The sequence below is a fragment of the Stylophora pistillata genome, chromosome 2 (genome assembly GCF_964205215.1).
Source record: "Stylophora pistillata chromosome 2, jaStyPist1.2, whole genome shotgun sequence".
Lineage (NCBI taxonomy): Eukaryota > Metazoa > Cnidaria > Anthozoa > Scleractinia > Pocilloporidae > Stylophora > Stylophora pistillata.
The window spans coordinates 40,256,348-40,277,779 of record NC_142520.1 but is presented as its reverse complement, the minus strand read 5'-3'; the positions used below and the strand labels follow the sequence as shown (position 1 = coordinate 40,277,779).

The window sequence follows — 21,432 nt, the reverse complement described above, 5'->3', positions numbered from 1 at the left end:
TAAGTAGAATGACATCGGTTTTACTACACCAATTTCTATGAATAAACTTTCGCCAACATCCCGTCAAACTAGAACCAAAACCGTAACCAATAGCGAATTGGCCGGTTACTCGCCTTTTCCCGCCCTTTAGGGCTTTAACACGTATCTACTTTGGGTTCTGATTGGTTCCCTTGGATGTTTCTCTTTGTTCAAATTGGCTACTGCGAAGACTTTAGGTCCGCATTCTAAAAAAAGTTTTCTCAGCCACAAAGACCGCAAAAGGTATACTGACTGAAAACTTTAATAAGCGTACAAATTTTAGCATTGAAAAGTTATACTCAAAAATTAATCTATGTGTAAAGAAAAAAAAAACAATCAGCCTCTTTCGTTTTACCAGAACTGACAAGTACTGTGAACAAATACCTTCAAGTGTTGTATACAGATACTGTGGATTTTTCGGAGGGTGGCGCATATCGGCGTATTTGTATGTTGCCAACCTTGCCTAGTATGGTTTTTTTCTCTTTGTATTATTTTTGGTATCATCAGTATCATTCTTTTTGGCGTTTAAGACTGTGTAGAGGCTACTTCAAGAAATTTAAAGCTGTGCGAAGAACAGCTTTAAATTTTGTTAGAACCCCCATTTGGTAATTTTATATGATACTCATATCATATAATCAGTCGATGTGGCAATACATATAAGGACTTTGAAAAATCAGGTAAAAAAAATGCAACATATGTACAAAAGATAAATGTAAAACCACTTAATTTTCATTCAGCCGCTTTGTATACCTGATTTTCTTTGGCTATAATATTTGCATCCGTGTACAAACAGAAGGATTGTGATAGGGAAATACATGCCTATATTTTGGTATGTTGCCTTAGGTTCACATCGTGAACAACTAGATTCCATGCTTGGCTTTATTTTGTTGTTTTTTTTTTTTTTTAGCTTCTAAGGCTATTTTTTCAAAAAAAAGCTACTTACAATTGATTGAAAACTGTACTAAGAAAAACTATTGTGCTACAATCCCTGCTGGATACATTACATTATAAAAATACTTTTTGAATCGATTGTTGTATCGATCATATATGCAGGTGAAATAGTTGGAGTAAAAACCTTTCACTGTGTACGAAGTAAAAGTGCATAACCACACGATTTTCACACGGCCGGTCATTTCCACTGTCCCAATCAAAGTTTCTTTAAAAAAAAGTCAATACATTATCTCGGTCTAAAGTCAATTTACGTTCACTCATTAAATGACTTAGGTAACACAGTGATGGAAATAATAGTGCCATGCGATTATAAATTGAAATCTTCACGATGATCACATGACCACAGTTTACCCTTGCAAACAAGAAAAATCAAAGTTGCTCTGATCATTTGTAAAACAAAAATCGTGTTCTGAAAAGTCCAAAATAATGATGAACGGCATAAATTAACCGTATTTTTCTTCGAACAACTTTAAGCCCTGTTCGAGGAACTTTAAGCCTTGTTTTGCACCTTTAATGGCGCCTCTTAAAATCAATTTTCCTTCTACCCATTGACTTTCTTCCGATTGATTTTCCGCTGAATGACTTTCCACCAATTGACTTTCTGCCGAATGACTTTCCGAGTCTCTTTGGGAAAGGCTTCTTCTAGATTTAAGATACTCCTCAATTTCTGTTTCCTCGTTCATTTGAGCCAAGTCAGCTGCATCTTTTCCATCCACTTTCAAGTCAATATCGGCGTTGAATTCAACCAGCTTTTTAACAACTGGAATGTTACCATTTATCGCTGCCAAATGGAGAGGTGTGAATCCGTCCATATCAAATGCGTTTATATCTGCTTTGTACTTCACAATTAGCTCTACAATGTCGGGACCAGCACTTTTGCTAGCAACATGAAGAACTGTCTGACTTTGTGTGTCAGGAAAGGTGTCACCCATTTCACGGATACTTTGCCGTACATTCTCTGGAGGATCGTTTCCCCATCCAATCTTGAGGACGACTCCAAAGTCGGCAACGTTGAGATTTCCAGCTTGGGTCTTCCTCAAGAACAGGGGCAAAAGAGCTTTCTCTACAAGAACATGAAGCCAGGCTCGTTTTCCCCTGTCCGTCCCACGAACAAGATAAATTCTATCACTTTCATTCTCCTTGCATTTCATATTCACATCAGCTTCCCTTTCAAGTAAACATTTGACTATGTATTTGTGTTTATTTTTGACGGCTAAGTAAAGCGGGGTTTGGCCTCTGTTGTTTCTCAAGTTGATGTCGTGTCCTGAATCAATTAGTAACCGGGAGACGCTTAAGAATCCTTTGTCTGCACACTCATGTAAAACCGTCTCTTCATAGATATTAGGAAGATTCACACTGGCTCCATGCTTTAAAAGGATGTCAACAGCCATGTAGTTGTTCCAAGAAGCTGCCAAATACAAAGGTGTAACCTTATCGTCTGTCCTCTGAGCATTTACGTCAGCTCCAAGATCAATGAGGGTCTGGATAAACTCACCAGAGGCTGATGGACTTGCCCACAACAAAGGTGTACGGTTGCTTTTTCCTGGTATATTTATATCTACACCCTCGTTTAAAACAATCTCCACAGCCTTCTCTGCATCATTGTTACATTTACTTAAGTGCAACTCAATTAATGTATCGACCTTCTCAACGCTCTCTACGTACAGTTTTTCTATATCAACATTTCCTTCTCCCTTTTTTCGCAGAGCTGAAATAATTTCTGATGCGGTTCTCCCAGGAAAAACCTTTGCTCGACTTCCTGTTTTTTTTAAGTTCATGTCTTGAACATAATTATCAAGAAGGGCATGAGCTTTTAAAACCGTTCGATAATCGCCATGAAATACAGCTGCCTGAAGTCGATTGAAACCGGATCGTGCATCTACGTGCAGAAAAGCTTTTCGCGAAAGGGACATTAGGCTGAGCTGAAATGAAAAATACGTTATAGCCCTTAGTACATCATTAATCCATTCAGATCATGCAGATTTTTTTTTATTGATAAAAAGCTAGCACACCATTAAGGATTGAAATGGCAAAGCTGTAATAGACTTTGAATAATTTTGAAAGACATATAGATTATCCTCTGTTTAGATTCTGTGAGTCATATAAAAGGCTATCAAAGGCCCATTGGTGCTTGCATTTTCTGCGTTCTATATGTGCATGCGTGGTGTTGAAACATAATCCCTTTTAAGGTGTGATAGATGGTAACCATGTGAAACAATAAATGTGACATAATTGGACAATAGAAGCTTAGGTGAACACAACCGGAAATGATCAGCTACAAATGGTACCATTAATATTACGTCTGTAAAGAGGAAGAGGAGATGGTGGCCAGGAGATGGACCAAACTACGCACATGGGACAAAACAACGTATGCACTCTTGGCTGGTAGTAACAGAAAAAATGCTTAGACCATAAATACGAAGACGTGCACCAAACATACGAACTGGTAGCAAACATCCTTAATGAAAAGACGCTTTTGCTAAATCTTGATGTAAGTCTTAACCCGATCTTGAGCTGTGTATGGAAAGATGTTTTATGTAGTTACAAGTCATGAAGGAAGATGGAATACAATCTTCACCATACCGGTTGATTGTAAATGGGAATTGCATTATTCCTCAGAAGCAGCTCAACAATGGATCGGTGATTGTTCCGTTCAGCTTTTTGTACCGCTGTTTTTTGAAACTGAAAGGGAAAAAGTTCTCAAAGGTCAAAATTATACCAATTCCCTCAATAGGATCAGCATTCCTGGGCGCGCGAAACGATTTATTGAAGAAAAATTTCGAGAGCTTAAAGCAGACTATGGAGTATCAGATCGCTTGCCTGAAATTTTTTATTTATATATGTGACGTATTGCCAAAACACAAACACGATTGGTCACCAACTTACCCTATCTGCGGCATTGACATTTGCACCGTGCATTAACAAGAGCTCTGCAACAGCTGTTTGCCCATACCATGCGGCAAGGTGAAGAGGCGTCAAACCAAACTGAGAAATTAAAGCAATGCATCAGTTAAAGGTTATATACTTATCTTTTTTAGAAAAGAATGGAATAGAAAGAACAGACACATTTAAACGTAAAATCATCAAGCGAGCAACCTTATCCATCTTGTCCACATATTCACCAAATCCAAGAAGTGAACGAACAACATCACATCGACCGCCGATTGCAGCTCTGTGTAGTGTTTCTCTTGATAGCTGTAAAAACGGGTTTTCTTTTTAGCACATCGCTAGTAAAACACTCATCGTGAATGCATCGTTACACTTACAAATTAATGTTGATTAGTATGAGGGCTTTTTGGAATGTAGCTCAAGTGTAAAAGAGCAGAGTATGTATCTATTATCAGGAACTGAAGTATATGTTTTAAGGAGATAAGATCTCCAAATATCGCAGTTGAAGTTGGGCGACTTGCACAACAGATTTATGATAGTAGGTCATAAAAGAAGAAATATTTGAGTACAGTTTATTAGTTTTAAAACGCCCCCTGCTTTTACGACATTTTTCAGTAACAATCGATAGCTCTAGTCAAGTTCAGTTAAACGTGCTCAGATGTACCACGCATTAATTAGGAATTTGCAGATTCATGCTTCTCGAGGCTAAATTCGTGTTTTTAGGAAATGAATTAACACTCCAAAAATGTAGGGTTACTTTTTTCAACTAACGCCCCAACATGTAATCACGTATGCGTGTGGTTTAAAAGGCAACTCGTAATAACCGTACTAGTCAGTAAGAGGGACTTTAAGAAGTCAGGACGGCAACGCCATGGAAGACGTCGCGGTCTCGCTTCGCAGAGGACGCAAATTTTGGTGATTTCAGGTTGTAGTTTTGCAAAGGACGGCTAAGAAACGTACAAAGTTTCAAAACGCACGTGCGATACTTTCTGCTATCATCTGTGCGAGTCGTCACCAAAGTAAGTTTAAGTACCTTAATTGTCTTTATCGCCAAATGACTAGTCTTTTAAGGTCGAGGTGTTGTCACGCTACGAAACCAATATTGTCTATCAGTTTTCTCTGACTCGTCTTTTTCGCTTTGTTAAGCACCGGTTAATTGTCTGTAATGTGACTATGTAGCCAATGCTATCTTAGCTGAAATGTATGCAATTATCGTTTTCAGTTCGAGCCTGCACAACGATATGCTGCACAACGATAGGCTGCACTACACTAGACTGCACTACCTAGTTCTACTCTCTGTCGCGACTACGAACTTTGAACTATAATCAAACGTGTGCAATTATTTTACAAGCTGAGTTCAGATGGTCTATCGCTTCGCACATCGCTACCCCTGTAATTGTTAAGTTGCTGAGTAAGACGTAACCTTAGGATCTTGGCATTTACACAGTTACTGCATACGAAAAAGATATACACAAATCAATTTATTTACAAAGTATTTCCATACTTGAAAGATGAGTTCTTTTTTGCAGCCTATCGTAATGGAAGTTTTTGTGTTAGATCAGTTTTAACTTAGCCGAACCATCATATGAACATGTTAATTTGTAAACTAATTTATGAAAATACGCAGTCAAGAGATGTATGACGGTCACGAGTAAATGGATGAAAAAACGAAGGTTTTTAAGCGTCTTCATGATAAAAGAAAAACATCATAGAACTTTCAATCAATTTAATAACTGACTTACTCTTGCATTTTCAGCTCTCATCTTGCAGGTCGATTCTAGGTTCTGGTCCTGCAGGAGGAATAGCGAGTTTAGCGTCAACAGATTCCAACAATTTTATTCGGAAAAATTTCCAACATCATAGGTACTAGATTACGTTACCTTATCCCTCATTTGGCGTAATCCTGTGTAACTTGCGTTTGCAGATAAAACGCTAGATTCTGTACAGAGAACACTCTTGCTACTTTCTTGATTTAGAGCACTGACGCTGATGCCTGCATAAATTTACAAATGCAACCAAGTTCAAAATTAAAAGTGCATTATAGAAATTCTGCGTGAAGCCTTACTGTCAAAAATAATAATAAAACAAACAAGGTGACTGCCAGTTCGGAACAATTTATGCTCCAGGACTCTTACTTGCGTACGTGTCAACAATACTGACGTATCCAATCAGCAAAACTGCACACTTTTGCAATACAACAATGACAACGTATTACAGTACATCTAGCCGCGTGGCCCCCGACTCACTCGCGAGTGCTGCTGGAAAATTTACACGCTTCTGCGGGTGAAATGGTGAGCGACCGGAAGAGTACCCCCTCTCATATTTTTCCACTGGAATTTCACCAATTGCAACCAGTCTTGGTTTATAAACTTACCATCTAGCCTGCGATTAACTAATCGAATTAAGGATTCCATTCTATCTAATCTGTCCATCATACTGGTGTGAAAGGAAAACAGCTTGGTTATCACTCTTTCGTTCTCATCCTTAGTTGGTATGTCATCCAATTTGTCATTAATTGAAGCAAGTTTGACGCTTTGAAACTTTTCCAGTAAGACTTTGACATCATTATCAACAATCCACTTGAAACCTAAAAATGATGATCACACAAAAAGGGATATTAATAGTGAAAGAACTCTCTTATGATTTCACTGTAGATGTGACACCTGAACAATGAATAAAAAATTTTCTACTTCATATCAGTGTAGCAGGCTCCTTTGAGTATCTTGTTACGCTTACTTATTTCCAACGACCAGGTTGACACAGGGAAAACCTCTGAAGTGAAGATTTGTCTCAGTTGGGAAGTGAATGAAAACAACATAGAAACCGCTGTCGGTTAAGCTTGATATGATGACATTTTGGAAGGATAAACGATCAAAAACATATTCAGTGAGTCACGAATGGAAGCCAGGCATATACCCTGCCAGAGAGTATGTACCCTATGGATGAAAAGTAGTCAATGCAAATGCCCTGAGTACGAACAGGGTTGGAGCGATGTTTCTATTGACCTGAAAGTTTGGGCTGAGTTTGACTGCTGAGCGGTAACGTTTTCTCCTAAAATACTGGAAATGTAGCCAAAAACATTTCATGTTTTCAAATTTCCGGAAAGGAAATGTTACCCTTGGAAAGCCACTTCTGTACTCTCTCTTAAATTCGACTTGGAGAGTTTATATAATCAACAAGCTATTAGTTGAAGGGTTACAAAATACTTCTATAGAAGTCTTTATTACCATCTGTTTTCCATGCAGAAAGGTGATCCAAAAGCTCCTTCTTTTCGGGAAGCAGGGGCAGACATTGTAGCAGAGCCTTCAACTTGTCAAAGCATTGGTCAAAAACGATTTGGGTCCAGTCACTCTCGTTAAAATGACTTCCCCGATTCCTAACATTCTTTCTAACATCATCTGCCAGTGACTGAATATCGTGCAAGGGATCAGTTGACCCGAATACTTGTATGGGATACTTCCTATATCCCAAAAGTCTAAGAGCGGCACTCAAATCCATAGATTTGTCGAATGCCGAGAATACCGCAAGGTAGTATGGGAGGTACAGCTTAGCAAGATCAACTGGACTGCTTACATTGTAGTTGTAGACCCCTTTGGTCTTACCATGGATACCAGAATTGTTGTTAATATTTCCAAAATTCAAGTCTTTCAGAGAAGAAGCCAGATTTGGAGTGGCTGCCAGACGGCAAACATCCGCGTAGGTCAGTGTTGGTAGACTGCATAGGGGCACTAGTCCTCTAAGGTAATTATCCAGGGTAACATACAGCTTGTCCATTCCTTGTTTTACGATATCCTGTAAAACTGGGGCCACGACCTTATTTGAGGCAACAAGAGTCACAAGCCATCTTTTATCGTTGCTGAGGATATCCATGGTGACAAAGTTTGCTGCTCAGGGAACTGAACTCTGGATAGGATCTGAAAAATACAAAATTTAAAAAACATCGGCAAACTGATGTTCTGTAGGTTTTAACCAAACGAAGTCAAGGCAGAAAGTTTTCATAATTTGAAAACAAACAAAGAAACTGAGGGTTGCATTATATTTACATTATATTTACATTTAAGGATGAAATAAACAACTTTTAATATAAGAGAAAAATCGAGTTTCCAGATGGGATTTGAACCCACGACCCTCCGTGATCTAGTCGGATGCTCTAACCACTGAGCTACAGGAGACTCTCTGGTGAGCAAGGGTCAATTAATGCATGTGATGCTTTGATGTGACAGCGTGATGCTGTTAGTGAGCTTCTATGCGCTAGCTGTTGTTTGGCTGTGTAGCCGCGTGATGCGGTTCCAGTCAATACCCACTAACTGACCCTTGCTCACCAGAGAGTCTCCTGTAGCTCAGTGGTTAGAGCATCCGACTAGATCACGGAGGGTCGTGGGTTCAAATCCCATCTGGAAACTCGATTTTTCTCTTATATTTACATTACATTATATTTTAAGGTTACACAAAGAGTATTGAATCGCAATTGCATCAAATGTCAAAGGCCAATTTGCCTAAATTATATTCAGACAGCAAATAAAGGAGGGATTTTGGCCATAAATAAAATTAAGACTTGACCTATAACGATGGCAAACGAAGCAAAGACATACTCCGTTCAAGGCCACTGGATGAGGAACAAATCGTGCTAAAACAAAATCTTTCTTGATAAGCATGTTTCGATCAGAATATCACCTTTGTTCAGGTACAGGAAATCTTTTCATGGCAAGGACAATAACTCATACTTCTTTTCTTGCACGCTTTACTGAAGGCCATAACAAGATAATTAACTAAGCGTTTACTGGAGATTCATTTGACTACATTAAAGTTAAACGTGGCACAATTTTCTAAGAGTAGTGGCCGTTATTTCACTCAGGGGGTTGTAATAAACACAAAAGAATGTCTTTCCCAGTGCCGCTCTCAATTAATTCCTTTCCCAGAAAAAAAGGCGATAGACCCTGTTATCGAGCGGTGACCATAAGTTTCCCGAAGCTTCTCAGTTCCAAAAAATTACCTGCCACTTTTCACTTTTTACAAGCACATCAGATATTTGATTAAAAAAAATCATGACCGCCTCCCGGTTAGCTCAATTAGTTAGAGCGCTGGACTGTTGTGCGGGAGGTCGATGTCGATGGTTCAAGCCCCGGCCGGACCAACACTCAAGGTCTTAAAATAAATGAGGAGAATGCGCTACCTTTCTATAAGATCAAGAAATAGATAGACATTCTAGTCTTCTCGGATAAGAACGAATAAACCGTCGGTCCCGTCTCCTGCATCTATTAATTAGTTAATTTGGTGAGGCAGGGGACGTTAAAGAACCCACTCACCAGATTACTGTGATGTGGTCTGGCCTCTTTACTGGGAATTGAGGGGGGAGGGGACATCTTCAAATAAGTTTCCTTCGATTGTTTGTAAACTGCTGATGCAGTCCGGCCAAAGTCCCCCGAAAAGTGTTGTGATGCGCATTTGATCATATCCACATGTTTATTTGCGCAATATAAATATTAAATTATTATTATTAGTAGTATTTATTGTTCAGCTGAACACAATGATCTTCGAACCGCTCGTCTCTCTTCAAATTCACCTGTGCTCGCTTTAGCCACAGGTGTCGCTGCATCTCGATCTCCTCTGTCGTGAGTGGTCCCTTAGATCTTCTCGTCTTTTCGCTCCGTAGGTTATGCATGAAACGAGTCACCCACGCACAAACCCTTAGGGTTTTCCATAAGTTGAGCTTGATCAGCAAGGCGTCTAGGATGTCTGTCTTAGCTTGTGCTACAGCGAATACTTCCCGTATCACTTTTGCTTCCGCCTGACTGTCTGGTGTGGCCGTTGTCTTAATATCGGCTGGTCATCGCTCTCGGTCTAGTAGCCACTCAGGCCCTCTCCACCATAGCTCTTCATTTTCCACGCTTCCGCTCCGACTGCCAAGGTCAGCTGGGTTGTCCTTTGTACCCACATGACGCCAGTTTACTTCTGGGTGTTGCTGGATTTTCTGCACTCTATTGCTTACGAACTGCTTGTAACTCCCTGCTCCCTTGATCCAATGTAACGCAGCGCTGCTGTCCAACCAGCAGAACATATTTCCAACTGGGAAACCCTCTAATGCTTCCTTAACGTTCACAATGAGATTGGTCGCCATGTGACCACAGACCAACTCGAGGCGGGGGATGGTGAAGCCTTGCTTCGCCAGTCTAGCTTTGGCTGCTATCAGCCCAACACTATCACCGGATGGTTGAGATATGACACCGTACACTGCCGCAGAAACGCCTTGTCCGCTTGCGTCGCCGAAACAATGTAGCTCAATGTTGCTGATCTCTTCAAAGTGTTGAGGTATGGCTCTGGGTACGGAAATGCTCACTGGTAGCTGTGCTTCCCATCTTGACCACTTGGTTCCCAGTTGACCAGGAAGTTGAGCATCCCATCCGACTTTCAAATCACATGCGTCTCGGTACAGTATCCCAGCATATCCTGGGTTGTCAAGTGATAGCAATGTACTACGGTCCACTCTGGTGACTTCCGTTTCCAATCGGAATTTTCCATTAAGACTGCCAATCGTCACGCTATGAACTCCGATGACCTTGTTTGTTGACCCAAGCATCGTCTCTATGCGCTTGAATTCTTCTCGTAGCGGTTTGTTTCCCAGGTGTTCAAGGATAGCTGACGACGCGTATGAGCTGCCTGCCCCAGTGTCTAGGAGTGCGCGGCACTTGATTCCATTTACTTCTACGACAACAACGGGATACACGACTCTCTCTGTTCCTTTGTTTTGTGCTGTCATAAATCTTCCCCTCGTTGTGTGACCGCTTGGTGGGTGATCACATATTGACGTGTGATGTCTGCGTTGACAGTTATGACACCCGCGGCTTCTACAGCTGTCTGCTCTGTGTTTGTCACTTGTACAATTAAAACACAACTGTGTTTGGCTCAGAATTCGTTTGCGGTCTCCGACCGCGACAACTTTGGTGCAATTAACGGATGTGTGGTTCGTGTCATCGCAATAGACGCACCCGCGGATCTGTCTTCCATTTGCTTGTTGTTGGACCTGATAAGACCTTCCGCGTGGCGGCGGAACGCGTGCATTCCAGTCGTTGCGATCATTCTTCCTCTTGGACAAACTCGCACCTTCGCTTTCCTCTCCTTCTGAATTTATGTCTCTCCAACTTTTAATTGCCTGAATCAGTTTAGCGAAATCCCAGTCTCGCCAATCTTCGTGTCCCCGGACTAAGTCTCCCTTTATTCCTTTCAGTTTGTCTAACACCGCCGTCACATTTCCGGAGACTGCACGCAACTTCCCGAGCGTCTCTAAGCTTTGTACATTGAACAGAAGCTTTTTGTAAAACTCATTAATTTCTTTTGGACTGGCGCTTGTGATGGTAGGCAAACCCATGATGTTGTTTACATATGCGTTTACAATTTCTGATGTTTTTCCGTACTCCGATTTTAGGATGGCCTTCGCCCTTTCGTACCCCTCAAGATTGAACGGGAGTCCATCTATGTCCGCTCGTACCTTTGTAACAAGGAGTTCCTTTAGATAAGCGAACTTTGTCACTGCTGACAGATCTGTCGCGTCTATTTCCGCGGAAAATTTGTTCCAAAAAGAGAGCCATTGTTCGAAGGACCCATCAAACTTCGTTATTGATAGCTTTGGCAACTGGGCGTGCATTCCGGAATTGCCTGATAACCCTTTCCCTTTTTTGTTACCTAATTCTTCTGATTTTTTTTCGTAATCAAGCTTCATTTCCCATTGTGCCTTTTCAAACGTGAGTTGTTCCTCTCTCTCCTTCGCGATTGTCGCTTTCTCGCTTTCTTTTTCGGCCATTTGCGATTTTTTCTTCACCTCCCCCAAACACTTCCCAAGGTATTCGATCTCCGCGTCTACACCCTCAATAACTTTGTCTATTTCATTGCTCCATGCACATACCTCGTCCATTTGCTCACCCTTTGCAATCTTCTTCTCTTCGATCTTTAATTTGATCTCGTCTGCTTCTTTTGCTAAACACACCAACGCGTCACGGTGTCTCCCAATAGTTGTCGCGTTTGCCTTGTCCACAATGCCCTTTCCATTTTCTTGCTTGTACGCCAAAAGCTTGAGTTTTGCGTCCAAATCCTTCTGTAGTGCCTCCAGTTCCATGTCTCGATCTCAGTCCCGTCGGAGGTGCCAGTTAGTGTTGGAAATCCCAGTATAGCAACACTAGTCACTCGCGTAGTTTTTTTTCCCTATCTTTATTCTAGTCGTCACACGCTTCGTATCGCGTCGATCTTAGCCTATTCTTTTTACAAACCCACAATATCTTAAAGACCACCCTTGGTTTCGCGTTGCGAGGTTACAAGGCTGACGTCACTTTTCCGACAATTTTCAGAATACATAACACTGCTATTTTGCGTGCAGTTCCCATCTAGAGACTTCTCTAGTAAATGAAAAGTCTAGGATGTGACGAAAACAAAACAAATTAAAAAAACAGCCTATGTTATTGTGAGAGTTGTCGCGGTATAAAATGACAAGCTTAAGTAAAACGATTGCTCAACGAAATGCCACATGTCGTTTCCCTTGGTGGTAAAACTCAGCATTTACTTCTTCAAGATTTCCCACTTTTGTTTTCACTTACCCTCGCAATGTTCCATTTTATTCACATTTTTCGCCTTAGTGACGGTATCGAGCGGGTGTTAGAGCAAACATGGAGTACTTCTTGAAACGATCCAAAAAATGTATAAATTATCTTTCCGGAGTCTTGACTTTGAACACGCGTAGCAGCTCCGGAGAAATTCCAATTCGAGCAAACAGAGTAACACCGAACTGTGAAAGAGTAGATCGGCAGCAATTTCTCGTTCTAACATATATTATTGGACAAAAAAGTTCCTGATTATTTTCTCGCGTTTTAAATGTTGCCGTGTTTAGTCCCAGTAATATGACATAAAATAGCGTGACTACCTAAGTTCACTCTTGAAAGCACGTGTCGTGAGCACATTTCGATCATGCAAATAAGCCAAATTTTACAAACTTTGCAGCGACTAAACACAAACAAATAAAGAGGTTCCTGGAGGTTCTAAAGTAGGAATGAGTTCAATGCCGATGCAGTGAAACCGGATGTTCTTTTGATATCAATCTAGCAAACTTCCGCCGCAACATTGGTGATTCGATTGACAGTTTGATTGGAGCAAGTTGCAACCTCGTGAGCAATTCGCTACTCATGTTTTGGCGCCGGGTTACAATTTTATTTGATGAGCGAATTGCGAATTTTGTGGCTTTTATGGCTTACTTACATCATAATCGTACCACTCCGGTTGAAAAAAGGGAACAAATAATTGCTTTATGGTCATCTGGTGTGAAACAGGCACAAATTGCCGAAGTTGTTGGATTAGCGCCACAAACTGTATCGAACATTGTGACTAACTTTCTGCAGTGCGGAACGTATTTTCCCGGTAAACCTGGTTGGGAGGAACGAACAGTTTCTAGCCCTGATGTCGTAGAATTTGTAAAATATTGTAACCTAATAACCCTGGTACATACAATTCGGAAATCAGGGAAGGTCTTGTTGGAAGCGGAATATGTACGGTTGCCAATGTTCCATCTCGTTCTACTGAATCAGCGACATTTTGAGGAAGGACTTAAACTTCACTTACAAAAAACTTTCTGTCTGCCCTGAAGAGTCGCTCAGTGAAGAAAACCTCAGAAAAACACTAGACTACATCATCTTCATGGCTGGATTTGATCCATTAATATTAAGGGTTCATTTTTCCGATCATAGTCCTCTATTAATTATGTACCGATGAATCATCATTGACAAAGACAACACCTAAGAGAATTGTTCAAATTAATTTCATTACATTTAACATTGTTATTCTGAGTAAGAAATTTCACGAGAAACAGGGGCGTCTGCGTAGGCGACGGCTGAATCTTATCTAATTGTAAACAAACTTGACGCTTTAATGATTTACGACATGTAACACAAGTTAAGGGCCTTTCATTTCCTTACATTGAAATGACTTTGTGATATCACACGCGTAACTAAAAGGCCCTCCGTACTCAAACATCTAATATCAAACGTCAAATAAAGAATGTGTTCCTAACAGCGCTTGATTTTCCCGCAGTTGTTTCAAACTGTTGTTGCTGTCAGTACCACGAGGTGCGATTAAACCGAGCAAGTTGCTCGCGCAGGTTGCAACTTGCTCGCGCGGGTTGCAACTTGCTCCACTCAAACTGTCAATCAAATTACCAAAGTTGCGGCGGAGGTTTGCAAGGTTCATATCAAAAGAACATCCGGTTTCACTGTAATGTTCAGTTACCTTCTCAAAGTACAAAGATAAATCGCAAAATGGATTTGTACAAACCCTCCTGTTTTTCCAGTTCATTTAGATGGCAACTCCGGTTACTTATTCCCTTTAAAATCATCCAACACAAGAACCGAGCTCATAAATTTAAGGTGGCACTAATATGTAATGATTGAGTTTCCCTCAGGTGGAATGCATGGCAGTTTCAAATCGAGTGAGTGAATGTTACATCATCAACGAATCTTCAATCCAAGACGAAATCGAAACTGATATTTACCTTCGCTAAATAAACATGAAATACAACTACAAATTTTCGTTTCTTGTTAATTGAGTCGTGTTTCTTCAACTTCTGATCACTCGCTAGTCGCTGTATCTTTATTTCACCATTTTGTACTTGATTTATGTATTTATTATTTTGTTCATTCAAAATGTTGAGTATTCTGTGCGTTTTGTTTCCATTAGCGTAATGACACCACAAAAGTGAGTAGTTTCCGTTCTGAACAGACAACTTTTGTATCTTAGTTTCGTCTTCGACACTTGCTCAATTGAAGCAATCATAACATGAAGCTATGAGATACATTCTATGGCGCTCATCTCAAATCGCATTTCTCGTGATCTGAATACTATACGAGCAAGACATCAGATGTCATGTACTGTTTACTAACTTCTCTTTTCTCTTTAGCTTACCGTAAATTGAGGCCTCTCGGATTTTCTTGCAGCTCCTGACTGATACTCACTCCTACAAAATGTTCAGGAAGGAAAAAATATCGTCTCAGACACTATTCTAAAGCAAACGGAACGTATTTCAATGAAATAAACCTGAAATAACGGGATGAATTGGACGAAAGTCTTAATCGTGCTATTTCGTTCGCACCGACTGAGCAGCAGTGTCGCGATTTTAAAGATGACTCTGGCTGTAAAATGGGGACATTTAACTACGAAATACCCTTCTAGAGATTGGTAGTGTTTGTATGTTTCTGTCTATGTACAAGGCATTCCTAGAAACGCTTCTCTTAAAGTTGTTTTGAATCTTCACGACGACCTAGGTAAAGCTGCCAAACCTACCTTAAAATAAAAGTTAAACTGAGAAATATCTTGATAAGTTTGAAGCTGCAAACAAAAGGTTTGGTTGCCTGAACAAATATCCACGAGTTACCACTGCTTCTTCATACGCCAAAACCTTCGTGCGTGTATTGAAGTGTGGAAATGGCGAGTAAAACATAAGCAATTATGCAGTGCCACGAATAGAAAGGTCAATACGCCCTTAGCAACGGGAAAGTCCCTTTGTGAACAACAGATTTGTGCCTTGTATAATTCAAAGCAAGGTAGGAGTTAAGTTACCCTAAAAAATGAGGTGACTTTCGATAACTTCATGTTAGGATAGAAATAGACAAACGAATTAAAACCAAGAAAAGTAGACTGAATTAGAAAAGTAAAAAAGATCCCTATTAGACAATGACGTCATATTCGAATTTATCCGATAAACGGCGCACCAACGACGACATCATGTTCCGCTATGAAGAGGAGATCAGCCGAACAACTCGCGTGATGTTGAAAGCGGATTTCACATTACGCGAGTTGTTCGAGTGACTTAAAAATAACAAATGAAGTCAAACGATTCATACGAGTAAGGGAAGGTCATTATTTAATGATAGGTGGTTGGGATCGGTGAATCTTTTAGTGTCAATAGAAAATGCAGATACATACCAATTAAATACTAGATGCATGAAAATATCCACGTAATGTATGCATAAAATTTATCATTTTTACTTATGTGTTTAGACGGTAACCAATCAACAGGTGATGTACATTCAGCATGGGCAGTTTGCGTATACAGGACTACAAGGAGGCTTGGTTATCATTCAGCAAACTGGTGCAGTTTCAACCGCAACTGACACAGTGTCACGAACAGTCACGCGTCACGACTGTTATGTAACATTTATTCACGAGTTTTGTTTTGTTTGTAGAGATCGTATATGATTTCATCTTGATTCTCCGGTTTCTACATTATGATCAAATTAGTTGTATATATTTCACGACACGTGTTTTTTTAGCAGAGATTTTTTCGGTAGATCGATAAACGAATACACTAAATCAGTAATCAGCTTAATGCCAACTACGATAACGTATTTCCTCTAAAATCACCCTTAACAAAAAACGGGGACTTAAACGTAATGTGGCGCTGATTAGGTACAACGCAATTTCGATCGCGCAGCAAAGGAGTTTTAAATCAAGTAACCTAATACTATTGACAAAGCTTTAATCCAATAAAAAGGGAATCAAAACTGATATTTGCTTTCGCTCGACATGAAATTTCTCTAAAGTTTAGTTTTGTGTTTATCTCGCCTTTCTTCTTCGATTGTTATTCACCCATCGCAGCAATTCAACCTCCCTCAACTTAAACGTTTTGGAACCAGCTTGTAAAGGCATTGAAGGGTGTATGATCATATCACGACCGAGTCTGCTGCGCATTTGAGTTCAAGCATAATGAGAAGAAAAAAAAAACAGCCTTATTTCCAAACCAAGCAGTCAACTTTTGAATCTCGTAGGTTTTGCCTTCATTCGGTAGCTCGATTGGAAAAATGATAACATGCAATTATAACATACATAAGCTGGCCTGCATCTCAAATTGCAAGTCTCGTGATCTACTGTCCAATTGAATTATATATTCCTTTTAGCTTACCGTAAATTGAGGCCTGTTTGTCTCTTCCGGAAGCTCTTGACAGTTATTTACTCTTACTAAATGTTCAGAAAATGAATGTTTTATCTTAAAAGTTATTCTTAACCCAAATGGGGTGTATACCAAATAAACGAAATGAAATGATGGGATGAATTGAAGGACAGTTCACATCGTACTGTTCGTTCGCACCGATTTAGCTTTGTTGTCATGATCTTAAGGTTGACTCTGATCCCGAAATGGGAACAATTAACATCGAAATGATCGTGAAGCAATGAGTAGTGTTTTCATGATTCTGTCTCAGTCTAAGGTAGTGTTAGATACACATCAGTTAATTAGCACAGATTTTAGAGGACAGTTTGTAAAACCCTGAGAAGCATGAAGCTGCAGTCCCTGCAGTCCCCTGACTCTGAACTCAAAATGGGAACAGTTTACGAACTGAGGAAATGCACTGTAAGCGACTGCTAGTGGTTGTCTGTTTCCGTATGTGTTTAAGTTTAGATACGCCTCGATCCAATTGGCACTGATCTTACAGGACAGCCTGAGAAAACCTGTTGAGCTTACCTTAACATTCAAATAAAGGTGAGATATATCTTGATAAGCTTAAAGCTGTAAACAGACGGGCAGATGCTTGAACAAATGAGAACCAGTTGCTTCTTCTCACCAACATAGACGTTCGTACCGTAAAATGAGTGCAGAAATGGCAAATGTGCGCAATTTCAAAGGTCGTTTAATAGTGAAGAATACCCTTAGCAGCGGGGAATTCCCGGCCTTTACCAGTGGAACAATAGATTTGAGCCTTGCGCAATTTTTAAGTCCAACGCAGGAAATGACCCTCAAAATAGGGTTAAGTCGAGATACCCTCGTGTTTTATTAGAAATTATTGAACGAAAAAAAAACTTAAAAGTGCAACAAAATACCAGGAAAGCTAGATTGAAATGGGAATGGTAGTTACATCTTCTGCATCAAAAATTGGCATCATATTCGAACATATCAGGTACATGCAGCAGGAAAGGTATCATGTTGCCGATTTTGAACTAAAACGACACACAATTACCATGAGTGACATGGGAGTAACATACCGATGTCTTAAGTTAGAGACGAGTAACTTTCGGACACAGATGGCTAGACACGAATACATGCCTCTAACCTGACAGAAAATGCAAATACATGGATGTAAAATACGAGTGCAAATTTAAATGCTTTATAAACATAAAATACACTATTTTCTTTATTAGTAGGCAATAAAATAGGAGCCGCTGACATCGATGCATGACAATGGGTATTTCCGTCTGCGTACATCAACATGTGTGGAAATAATAATTCTGCAGACGCACTCCACACTCGTGGTTACCCCATTTCTTATTCATACGACGACACTACATTTGATGAAGAGTCAAGGAGAGAAGCCCTCTGCACCACAAAAACAACGATCAAATGCTATCTGGGAGTATTGAAAGAGATCTTGGATGAATAATGATACACGCTTTAAATCCTGCCTTGTTTCTCAAGCGACACGAAACAAGATACTTAATTTAGCTCAAGTAGGAAATCGCATCTCGTGAGCACCTTTCGAAAATAACAAACTCTCTGGCAACTAAACACATACAAATTGCGAGGTTCCCAGAGGTTCCAAAATAGAATCTCGCTGTATTCTATGTTGTAGTAATTGAAGTTTTATTTTCAGTCGTCTCCTAAAAGTAAAAGTAAAAGCGGTAGCTTGCTCCTTCAATTCTCATCCAAAACATGAAGCCAGCACTTAAACTCATGGTTGCACAAATTCTTTTAAAAAAGGGTTTCACTTAATTGAAATTGGAAATGTACAGCAGATAAATAACGAGTACGAAGGTGCTTCATCGACAAAGCTATGATCTAAACCGACATTTGTATAAATGTAGAAAAAGCGAGCAAAATCCGCGACTTTGTGTATAGCTACAATTCCAAAGGTCATCTATCGGTCAGATACAAGCCAAGTGAGGGGGAATTCCCTTTTTCAATTTGAGCCTAGCGGTACTTTAAGCCAAACACAGGAAGTGATCCACGAAAAAGGGTTAAGTTTAAATACTTTAGTGTTTTATTAGGAGTTACTCAGCGAACACAAACGTTAAAAGTGTTAAGAATACCAGGAAAACTAGATTGAAATAGGAAAGCTAGTGAAATTATCTGTTTCAAAACTTGACGTGATATTCGAATGTATTAGGTGAGCGCAGATGTTGCCGATCTCGAAACTTAAAAATCACGTGAGTAACACGACGACACTACACCTACTTTGGAGTCAAGACGAGAGGCCCACTGCACCGAAAAATTAACAACCGTTTTTATATCTGGGACTTTGCGAGAGGCCTTGGATGAAACAAAGTAGTCAATCCAGTTTATACAAGAAATCACATCTAGTGATCACCTTCTGTCACGCAAATAAGCCAAAAATATCAAATTTCTGTAGAAATGATTTCATTTTCACTGTATTATGTTATTGAAATGTTATGTTAAGTCGACTCTTAAATGCATAATGTAAGGGCGGGTTGGGCTCTGCAGACCGGATTAATTGCAGACCCTCCTGTTTCCATAATGTCAGCTTAATGGTCGTCTTCGGTAAGATATTCTTAATAAAGATCATTCAAAACAGTAAGATACTCTAGTTGGCAAAGTTATAATCTAAGCCAAACAGAATCTGACATTTCCATCGGCTGAGTTAAATGAAAACAACTAGATGCTACTTTGGGGGCTTATTGCTTCCAGAATCATCCGAAAAAAGCCGGAACCGAGGAATCGATTTAAGGTGGTGCAGATTGGCTGCATTGAAGTTTTGCGCAGTAAAGGAGTTTTAAATAAAGTAAGTTAATGGTACTGGCGATCGAGGATTCAATTCAAAACAATTTACTCACTTCGGCCACTGAACCTCCGTTAACTTTAGCGTTTTGAAACCAGCGTGTAAAGAGATTTAAGGAGTACGTTCACACGACAGAGTCCTCTCTACATTTGGTTCAAGGATAACAAAAAAGGCAGCTTCATTTCCTCACCAAACAGCAATTAAACTTTTGAATCTACGCTTTGTTTTCAACACTATAGTCTCTTTGTCTTACATACGCACGGATGACTGGGTGGCCTCGATTCCGTGTTAAAATCGTTCCCAGGCGCGCGCAACGTCGGCCATTATGAAAAGCGTGTATTTCCTCACCAAACAGCGATTAAACTTTTGAATCTACGCTTTGTTTTCATCAGGTAGCTCGATTGGAATGATCATAACATGAGGCCATAGTATGTATACTCTGCCGTTCATTTCAAATTGAAAGTCTCGCGATCGTGGAAGTCCTTCGCAAGCAAGCAGTTGACTTGCGTTGTTTGTTAAAATTCGTTCTCTACTTAGCTTAGCTTGTGCAAATTAAGGCTGTTTTGTCTTTTCTAGCAGCTCTTACAAAATTTTCAGAAAATAATGCTTTGCCTTAGACAGTTATTCTAAACCCAAACAGACCGTATACCATCCAAACATATCAAATGAAGTGAAGGAATGAATTGGACGAATGCCTACATCGCGCTGTTTCGTTCGCGCCCACTGAGCATTGTTCGTTTATGATTTCAAGGATATCTCGACACAAAATGGGAGCAATTCCTTACGAAATGCCCTCATAGAGACTGGTAGTGTTGGTTTTTTCCGTCTGAGTACAAAGCACTATTACCGGTAAGATACACTTAATTCGGTTTAATTATGTTGTATCATTATTTAGTACAGCTTGGGAAGAGCTGTTAAGCCTATCTTAACATTCAAGTACAAATGAGATGCATCTGGAAAGAGTGAAGCTGCAAACAAACTGCTTGGATGTCTGAACATTTATCCACGAGCTACCACTGCTCCTTCATACGCCAATGGCTCCGAGGAATTAATGAAGTGTAGAAATAGCGAGTGAAACATGAGAGAGTGTACCGCTACCACGACTTGCAAGGTCAGACACACCCCTTGCAACGGGGAAGTCCCTTTCTGAACAACAAACTTGAGCCTTGGACAATTCAAAGCCAAGTCAGAAAATACCCTCTAAAAGAATTGACTTTGAATAACTCTGTGTGTAGGTAGGAATGAATAAACAAACCCAAACCTAAAAAGTGTTATAAATACCAAGAAAAAGGGACTGAATAAGAAAAATAAAAAGATCCCTATCAGGCAATGACGTGATACTCGAATTTATCAGATACATGCAGCGCTAACGACGGTGTCATGTTCGTTCCGATCTGAAAAAAAAAACAGTTTTCCGCTTTCAAAATCACGCGAGTACCTCGAGTGACATACGAATAACATATGATGTTTTAGATTTGGACACGGGAACATAAATATTCATACGAGTAAAGAACCAGTCATCATCATCATCATTTATTGCCCAGGGGTGCGGGTGGAGGGGAGGAGAGGGGTGGGGGAGTGGGGGTAGAGGATTTTATGCATGTCACTAAAAATGCAAATACAGACCAGTAAAAATACTAAATTCACAAAAATATAAAAAAAAAAATCATTTCGTATGTGTGAAATCTTACTACTTTTATTCTTCGTTGTCAGACGGTAACTAATTAAGTAGTGACGTACATTAATATCTGGCCTGGTGGGGCGGCCGGCATACGTTCTACCACAGAGAAGCATAGTTGTCATTCAGCCAAGAGGTACG

The 21,432-nt window shown here is 40.0% G+C and overlaps 2 protein-coding genes across 4 annotated transcripts; both read right to left on the bottom strand.

Moving 5' to 3' along the window:
* Positions 1-520: 520 nt before the first annotated feature.
* On the bottom strand, positions 521-17,367 carry LOC111343112 (uncharacterized). Of its 3 annotated transcripts, none has more exons than XM_088748188.1 (10): positions 17,348-17,367; positions 14,794-14,845; positions 7,086-7,772; positions 6,233-6,445; positions 5,739-5,851; positions 5,601-5,648; positions 4,066-4,164; positions 3,856-3,954; positions 3,553-3,651; positions 521-2,891 (listed from the first exon to the last, which is right to left on the bottom strand). In XM_088748188.1, the coding sequence occupies exons 3-10, from the start codon at positions 7,726-7,728 to the stop codon at positions 1,413-1,415; spliced, it is 2,793 nt and encodes a 930-aa protein (XP_088604314.1). In that variant the 5' UTR covers positions 7,729-7,772; positions 14,794-14,845; positions 17,348-17,367; the 3' UTR covers positions 521-1,412. The 3 variants fall into 3 exon arrangements, with proteins under 3 accessions (XP_088604314.1, XP_088604313.1, XP_088604315.1); XM_088748187.1 differs by lacking the exon at positions 17,348-17,367 and adding an exon at positions 15,172-15,227; XM_088748189.1 differs by lacking the exons at positions 14,794-14,845; positions 17,348-17,367 and adding an exon at positions 15,240-15,255.
* LOC148739485 (uncharacterized) lies at positions 8,059-11,968 on the bottom strand. Its single transcript, XM_088747945.1, has one exon. The coding sequence runs from the start codon at positions 11,966-11,968 to the stop codon at positions 9,686-9,688; it is 2,283 nt and encodes a 760-aa protein (XP_088604071.1). The 3' UTR covers positions 8,059-9,685.
* Positions 17,368-21,432: the final 4,065 nt, after the last annotated feature.